Source organism: Pyxicephalus adspersus, chromosome 4 (genome assembly GCF_032062135.1).
Source record: "Pyxicephalus adspersus chromosome 4, UCB_Pads_2.0, whole genome shotgun sequence".
NCBI lineage: Eukaryota > Metazoa > Chordata > Amphibia > Anura > Pyxicephalidae > Pyxicephalus > Pyxicephalus adspersus.
The window spans coordinates 114,021,867-114,030,991 of NC_092861.1; the positions used below are offsets into that span (position 1 = coordinate 114,021,867).

General features: G+C 37.1%; 1 protein-coding gene across 1 annotated transcript; it reads left to right on the plus strand.

Annotated features, from left to right (window-relative positions):
• Window positions 1-410: 410 nt before the first annotated feature.
• PDCD2 (programmed cell death 2) lies at window positions 411-8,443 on the plus strand. The gene is made up of 6 exons (XM_072409335.1): window positions 411-746; window positions 2,593-2,838; window positions 3,601-3,747; window positions 4,387-4,508; window positions 5,654-5,767; window positions 6,307-8,443. Exons 1-6 carry the CDS (start codon window positions 461-463, stop codon window positions 6,466-6,468), a joined length of 1,077 nt encoding a protein of 358 aa, XP_072265436.1. The 5' UTR covers window positions 411-460; the 3' UTR covers window positions 6,469-8,443.
• Window positions 8,444-9,125: the final 682 nt, after the last annotated feature.

Consider the following 9,125-nt stretch of genomic DNA (forward strand, 5'->3'; position numbering starts at 1 on the left):
AAATAAACTCTGTAAAGTTTGTCATTCACACTTTAACTATTAGTTGACCAAATGTTATCTATTTAATGTACAGTGCTGCTTAATTTGTTTGTGCTATATAAACCCTGTTTATTAATAATATAATTATTAATAATAATAATAATAATAATAATATATAAAATTAACTCTTCTCACTTTTTTCATGTTTATTCGCTACTTTTTTTATTTAGTGCAATATGCTAGTTAAGGAAAGCATAACCTTTTAATAAAGCTGATATAAACATGTTACCAAAACATTACCAGCAAATGTTTAAGAGTTTTATATTATTGTTATCAACCCCTACCTACCTCAAAACTTCCCTGCCCTCAGTAAACATGGCCGATTACGCGTCGCCCAACTGCGCATGCTCGGAAGGAATTGCGCGTTCTCTGCGTAGCTTCTCCCATCTCTAACACGTGGTAGTTGTTTGTGCCGAGCATCATGGCAGCCTCTGTTACAGTCGTTGAACTCGGTTTCGTACAGGAGGTTGAGCCGTGGCGCCTTCGTAGCCCGCAGTTTCCCAGTAAGACCGGAGGCCGCCCTGCCTGGTTGGCTGAGGCGGGGGTCCCAGGCCCCGAGGCGTTGCAATGCGGGCTGTGCGGGAAGCCCCTGGCCTTCCTATTGCAGGTATATGCACCGTGTACGGGCAGCTTCCACCGGACAATCTTCATCTTCTGCTGCCGGGATCCCCAGTGTCATCAGGTGGCGGAGAACCGATGCTTTAAAGGTATCCGTAATGTCACGGAGTGTTATCAGGGTTTAACAGGTAGTACCGGGGATGTTCTTCCCTCTGTTGTCATGGTAACAATGGCCTTGGCTGGGGTTCTGTTACCCCCATCTTTATATATAATAAGTTGTCCTTTAAGTTGTCCTTTTTTACTGGTTTAATATTGGGGGCGATCGGGCACAGTTATCAAATGTATGCATGATGATCTCTATTTTTCAGCGTTTATTCCCTGGTGATCAATCTCTGAAAAGTGGAGAATAGAGGTCTAAAATGGTGATCAGAAACTCCATTCACTTGTGTGAGAGAAGTGGTGAAAATGTATTCATACCACAGACCTCTGCCATTCATGTAGATTGGATCATATTCACTCATCAAGGTTGGCGAAGTGTGAAATTAATGAAAACTGATAAAGTTATTGATTTAAAAAAGGTGATGCTTATTGGAAAAATATGGTGTTGGTATAATTCACATTTGGTAAATGTGGTCCTCTGTGTTAATAAACCCTGTAACATGATTTAGTGTAGCCACACTGCAGACGTTAGAATTCTGACATTGCAAATATTTCTTGATGATTTCCCTTGATAGGAATATGAATGATTGCTGTTCAGCTCTATGGAGGGGGAGGACGAGCAGGGGGCATCTCATTGTGTCCTTCTCTATTGGAATTAACTCATCCTAGTCATTTAGTGATCCGACACTAAACAATGCCCCGACACTGCTGTACACGCATTAGAGTTTTACCTGAGACGATTATAGTTGTTCATCATGCAGAACAAATATATAGCGTGTGTCCATGGCTTTACTGTGTATTCCATATGGTGTCATTAGCGTACCTAAACTCAGAATTTTCACTTTACGTAAATGAGTATGACAACCCTTTTATGTAAGGTTAAAATTCTGTTTTGTTTTTTTTTTTAAAAAGGGTGCAGCTCTGCCCTTTGATTCTCGATTGATGGCGATCGAGAATGAATGGGAACGCAGAGCCTCCCGGGATACCAACGTCACACATCCCGGGAGGTCTCATTGGACATGCGCAGAAGGAGCCCTTTGGTCAAAAGGGAAACACATGCGCAGTGAGATAGACAAGTTTTTTTTCCAAACTATGTCACCCAATCTTGCCCCTGTGTTGGGTGACATAGGAAGAGGAGAAGATGGTGGCCCCTAGGGCGTCCCTGTATGACGGATACAGGGACGATGCGGGACCCGATGGAGGAAACCTCCAGACGGATGGACTGCTCTGCAGGATGTGTATGAAGGTAAGTGTATTTTATTTTTTTGTTTTGCGTTTACTTCCTTTTTAAATTTAGATTGTCTTCAATTGAGTGCAGTTTTTTTTTGCACATTGCATTCATGCGACTTCCTCCAGTAGGAGCATGGCCGCGATTTCTTTATGCATAGTGCCAGATAATGCTTCTGCCTCTTCCATGAGGGTTTGTACCTATAATATGAGGAGAGGGGAATAAGGAATGGATGATAGATGTGGGGAGGATGGTATAGGAAAAAAGGCAGCATGGAATATATAGAAGTGAGAAAGGGAGTAAAGAAAAGAATATAAAAGGGTAAGGGAATAAGGAACGGATTATAGGAGTGGGGTATAGGGGAGGAACCATAAGGATTATGAAGATGGATAGATATATATATGAGAAGTGAGGAAGTGGAGTAAGGACCTTTTTTATTTATAGATTTGAGGAGTGAGGGCATAAATAAATAATGGATTCCAAAAGTGAGAAGTTACAGGGTGTTAGTAACCATTTTTTTTTTTCAATCTCAGGACTGTATAAATAATAGCGTTAGGCTATGTCCTTTGTATGAGATGTCTGTAAACCAATGAACTCTTCTCGTTTAGTGTTTCGGAGCCAGCTGCCCCGGAAAAATGATACTTATTCATATGGACCACCGCCTGATTCACCTCCACCCACAAGTGAAGACTTCATAAGCTTTCAGCTAAAGTGCGGCCTTAGTCTCTGCAGAGTATGCAGCTGCTTGGCACCAAAAACTTGCTCAAAATGTCATAAAGTCAATTATTGTAGCAAGTTACACCAGCTGATGGATTGGAAGCTGCAGCATAAACAGCTATGTAGCGAGTCATTTGGTAAGTGTAATTGGTGGTGTATGTATTAAAGTTCTTAAAGTTGCTTAACATCAAAAAAAGGAAAAACTACTCTTGTAGTCAGGCTACCCTCAGACTGTAGGGATTAAGTGCCCATTTTTGTCTGGAAACAAATAGTCTTTGGAGTATGGGCTTAAGTGTACCCAAAGGCTTTCGTAACAGTAAATATCCTCCTCAGCCTGTTGATTACCATGGCATTAGATTTACTGATCCCCTTACAAAAAATCCCAGTTTAAGTTGAGATAAGTCACATTCAAATATAACCATGGATAATTTTTACAACAGTAACATTCAAAATATAGTAGAATAGTTTTTCCAAATATATTGAAATTTAACATCCATCACAAAAAATCTGGTAATCCAACATCAAGTAGGTAGCCCACTAGGACAGACAAAGTTAAAATGAAGGAGGATAGTAGGGTAGAAAGTCAGGGTATAGAAGGAAATGTAGGTGGGATCAAGGTAAATCTTTGGAGAGATATATCAATAGACATCTTGATATCTTGCAATACAAGCTCTTCTGGGGACTGCTCCATATAATCTGCCATAGCTCCAGTGCTAGTTCTCTGCCTAAGATATTTTCCCATTTTCGAACAGTGCTCAATAAAGGGAGTGATAGGTTCCGTGTTTGACTCAACATATCTCAAATGAAGCCTTTCTAAATAGGACCACCTGCACAAATGCGTTCAAAGGGTGTCAAATAATGGGATTTTTCAACATAATCCTCTTGGTTCTTTTTTTAAGATGTGCAGAGTGTTCCAGTTCCCGATCATGGGTTCTTGTTTCCAGAATATGAAATTGTCACAGAACCAGAGGAGACAGCTTCTGATGATGACGGCACAGGAATGGATTTAGATACGCTGACATCAGAGGACATTTCCTCATGTATTGGTAAGTTAACATCTGGAGATTCTCTAAAATGAGAAATGTATATCTACACAACCTGAAAAATGTAAGACTGATTTGAATAATTTTCAATTTGGTGGCTTAAATGGTTTAATTATATCTCTAGGTAGTCTACCTTTGTGTGTAATTAGTGTTTAGTGAAAGTGATAATTTGTATACTGGGATTATTATTTCTTAGAAAAGTGAGACACCTTCCCGTACAACTTAATAAAAAAAACAGCTGTAGCCTACATTAGCTGTATTATTATATATTTTATGTACAAATTGGGGCAACGTGAACCATCAGTGATTATTTTTTCTTGTTACTCAGCTGTTTTTATCCTTAGTAGTACATGTTCCCCATCAATTGTTTTTTTTTAATATATGTATATACCTATAAATATCATTTGTAAGCATGTAGTGGCTTGGAGATCTCTGTAAGTAGAAATTAAAGCGGTGTTCTAATTTCACCAGAAAAGGTAAAATATATTTTTTTTTTCCTGAGTCGGCTACCTTAACATTTATATTCGGGTAGGATTAGGCCCTGAGATTTATTGTGATCTGAACTTTATCACAGCTTAGTCTTGTTCACCTGTGTGAAAAGGCAAACCATCTGTATACTAAACTAACAAACTGTACTTTTAGAATCACCCATGGATAATTTAAAATTGGATGAGAATGAATTGAGCGCTATGGCAAAACAGGAAACTAAAGAAGATAAAGCTTTTAATAGCTTCAAGAAACGGATTTCATCAGAACCTGAGCAGGTAACTACTGGAAGGCTTGAAGCTACATGTACAATTTTAAACCTGAACTCCAAACAAGTAATGAATTGAAATGTATGTACAGAGAAGTCTCACCTACCATAAAATTTTGACATCTGTGCAGAAGGTTTAGCCTCTGCTAGATTCATAAGGAACACACCACAGTCTGCTGATTGACCTAAAAAAAGCTCTGTAATACACTGATGTGGCCATTTCTCTTCCTTCTCCATTTGTTTGCTCAATGATTCTATATATGCTGCAGAAAAATCTGATTGCTTCTTACTGCTGATCCCCTCCTTTCAGTCTGTGCTGTTTATGGGTGATTATTAGGGCGGGGGTATTAAAACACGTGCTTTTATTGTATCCATGAACTTTTTTATGAATATTGGCTGAACCGGTGAAATAACCTCACAAGAACAAAAACTAAATAGTGGAACATTTCATTGCTGTCATTTTTTTATTCCACATTTTTAGTGTCTGGCCTTTCTTCTTCAGAACCATAAACTATTCATCCAGATGACATTGTAAAGTCTAGACATCTTTTAAGAGCTTTATTCTGTTACATAGCTTTGTGTCCTCTGTAAACACTGATGCTTCAATAAAGAGAACCTGACACTACTATAAGAAGAAATAAATATATAATGAGAAGAAAATAAAAGACTAACTGGCACATACACACTTGCGTATTTCGGACACGTGTATATACAAAAACCATTCATACACGTTACACGTTCCTGTGCATGACGAGTAGCAGAATACAATTGGGGCAATTACTTATTGGAACTCAGAAATGACCAGCTGTAACTATTTTCGTTTAATAATTTCGGAGAAAAAAGGAACAGCGATAAAAATTGAAAGAAAACAAAAAAAAAAGACAAAATACAGTTAAACACAAAACCATACGAAATAGAATAATTTTGGATAAATTATATCTCTATAATAAATACATACATAACAAATTATTGAATCCAAAACTGTGAAGGGATCATTAATGCTATTTAAAACATTAAGAGCTGTAACTATTTTAATGCTATTTGTTATAAAAGATTCTAAGCATAAGTAGTGCATATTGAAACCGCTAAATTTGCCCCGTGCTGGTCATTAAATAGTAAAGAATCAAATAATGACTTATATTCCCTTTGCCGCAGGTCCTAAGGTATTGTAAAGGTGGAGAACCTCTCTGGCTGTCACTCCAACATGTCCCAGAAAAGGATGACATTCCTAAATGTGCATGTGGAGCCGAAAGATTGTTTGAATTTCAGGTAAATGGAAATCTGTATACTGGATGGACTTGAATTGTGATATTAATTCTCTTGGTTTAAAAAGTGTTTACTGTTTTTTTAGTTATTTTCATTTCAGTTGTACATTAGTTATACCTCTAAAGTATCCTCTTTTAACCAGCCCTTACTTAATTCAGCGAATTACTTTTTTTAAAATTATCAAAAAGCTAATCTTGGACTTTGGAAAAAAATCTGGTGGTTTGTTTTTTAGCTACATTTGCAGAGATGGGGTCTAACGTAGACTATCATACCAGCATAAGAAAGGAGAAGTGCTTTTTATCACCGGCTGTTATGCATTTTATGCAAATACTTGGTTAGCTAGAATCATATACTGTATTTCCGTTTTGGGATTGCAGAGAGATTCTATTTTCTGTAGGACTGGCAGAAGAGGGTACTGGGGAATCCCAAATAAAAGTTTGTTCCTGAGATTCTTAAGATTGTTTTCTAAGTCAGTGTAACTATTTTTTCTTAATACACCTTTAGCTTCTGAATATCAACTAAGTGTTATAACTTTATTCCAGGTAATGCCACAGCTTTTGAACCACCTGAAAGTGGACAGTCTTGAAGAAAGCATTGATTGGGGTGTTCTTGCAGTATACACATGCTCTGCCAACTGCAATGCAGAGAAACATTATGTGGAAGAATTCCTGTGGAAACAAGATGTGCCTTCAAATGCCATATGAAAAATGTATTTGTCAAAAATGCTTAAAAATATCGGCATTTTGTAGGAATTTTTTTTGTATTTATGAAAAATGTTTAATATAACAAAAGTTTGTTAACTGCACTTTATTTTATGAAGTTCTGTTATTAAAAGCGCAGCTGTACAGAAAGAAGTGCACTTTTTACAGAGTAAGGCTTCATCTTACTAGGAGCTATTGCCTTGGTAAAGCCGTCCTTTTATATAAATGTAAATTACAAATATATAGTCCCCCCCTTTCTTTCTTTCATCCAAGGACATTCAGCTTTCCTGTGGCCTCAGTAGGAATGCTAATAATTCAAAATCTCAATAGTCGGCTTCTTCACAGTGCAAAGTTTTTTCTTGCTAATGTTCATTGTTTACTCTTGGTTACTTTCGATGGAGATTGGGAAAGTATTATTTACTTATGTTGGCTCTAAGGCATGTGGTGAGTGTTGCCCCTTAACTCCCTGACTAGCTGACAGTCTGGATATTGATACTCGAAATGATTTACCTTTTGTTATGCATGGCTGATTATTAAAAATTCTTGTCGTTTCAAAACAAAGGAATGATACTGTGAAGTGCTAGATAGATGACGGTTATGTTTTTTTACATTCACATTTCATAGTGCCCTATGTTTATTCCATAAAAGCAGATCTCGGCTTACTCAGTGTTACTTCAATAGGCTCACATTCTTGGTTTTTGTTATGTGGCTTCTTGACCTGAGCTGTTCTACAGGTAGCCACATAAATCTGCCTAATAATGTACAGGAAGATTTTCCAGACTGCTAGAAGTTCTCCCTGCCAGCTGTACTGATCCTCTATTTTTTCATAGAGGAGTAAATTAGTAACCGTACCATTTCAGGGCAAAATATCCTGCTGGTAGATAATTGTCTGTAGCTGCCTGTGGCAACATAATATTTTGCTAGACATTTGGCTTTTTCTGAGGCCCCATTTTTATCATAAAATAGATGTATCACCATATCATTTCTGCCCCGGCTCCAAAAAAAAAATCAGCTTCCAGAAAATTTTTTTTAGAATGAGTTCCGCTATTGCAGCTCTCAGTGATCGGGCCACTCATAGTAGTTTGTCTGCCTTGGCATATGTATTCTTGCCATTTGATACAAATGAAAATTTATACTACAGATACTTTATATGAAGCATTTTTTAATTCTATAGTATTTGTGTTTTACAAGGTCTGTGTAAAACATACTTTTTACAGACAATGCAAAGAAAATAAAGCAATGTTCCTGCGCTTCCACCGTCTGTTTTTGTGCATGCTGCAAAGAGAGGTATAGAAATATAAGGCAACTCGGGTGCAATCATACATATAGTTGTATGTAAATTATGGCACCTCATCAATCAGCAATAACGCTATTGTTCAGAAACTGCAAACATTTTGTATAGTTGGTGTAAGGTTTTTTTTCCTTTGCAGTGCTTCTGGTTCAAAACTATTTCTAGGTTTTATTGTATAATCTGTCACTTTATGCATTTAAGGTTCCCTTGTTTGTCCACACCATTCCTTTTTTGGAGCCTGTGCCCCCTAATTCATTGTCTTGCCCCCATCCCCCTTTCCATTCAAGGTTTTGCCTAATAACACAATGTGCTCATGCAACTGTACAACTACACTTTTTTGGTTAGTTCTGCATATTTTGTTTTTAATATACCAGAACATATGTTTTACATTTATTGGAGAGTCTGTGTTTTGCATTTATTCACAGTAAAAGTGATATGCATAAAAATGTTTTTCGTTTCTAAATACAGAATAGCAGTTTTTGTTTAGCTCTGACCTACAAGCAACATTATTGTAGGTGGAATGAGCCCAAAGCTGGGGCTTAGTGGGTGTTCTGCTTGTCCTTGTTTAACAAAGGTCAAATAAACCCTAAAATGGCCATGTGAAGTCTTATGTTTGCTTTATCATACATAAGTGCAGTTTCCTGCAATTGTGCTAAAGTATTTAATAAATCTTTTGTTTTAGCAGTTGTTTATAATTGGTTTTGGTTTTTTAAATATACTTTGAAGAAATGACAGCTACCAGAGAACACTTGAATGCTTTTTCAATTGACACTGGATATTGGCTGGTCATTTGTCTTATATGTTAAAGTTGACCTGTACCTAAAAAGTGAAAAATTGCAGAAAATGAAAACAGAAATGACCCCCCCCCCCCTTTTAAAAAGAAATAGCACATTCTTTTTTTGGTCTATAAACCTGCTTTCAAAAACTAGCCCTTTGTTTTGAGTTGGTTTAAGCACCAACACTGGTAAATGAGTATTTCCACCAAACATTTTATTTGCTGCTGATGGAAAGTAAGAAGGCCTTGGAAACCAACCTGTTGCTTTGTCCTAGGAGGAAAAGGTTAACCTTTCAGGAATAGAAAACTGTCAGCTGCAAATGCTGGCCTCTCTTCAAAATAGTATTTGCATCTCTGTTAATACTGCTAAACCCAAAATAATAATCCCAATATATAAAAATGAGCACTTTGACGTTTTTGTCTTTCCTGATCTATATTTTTGTTCAGGGTTAGTGATGAAGAATGTTAAAGCCAAGCAGTCAGGATGCCTGTCTTCTCAAGGCAGCTCCACATTACAACACAAAGTGGTAAGGGGCATGCAAAGTACTAAAATAACACATTTCAAATAGCAAAAACAGGCATTTAAAAATAATC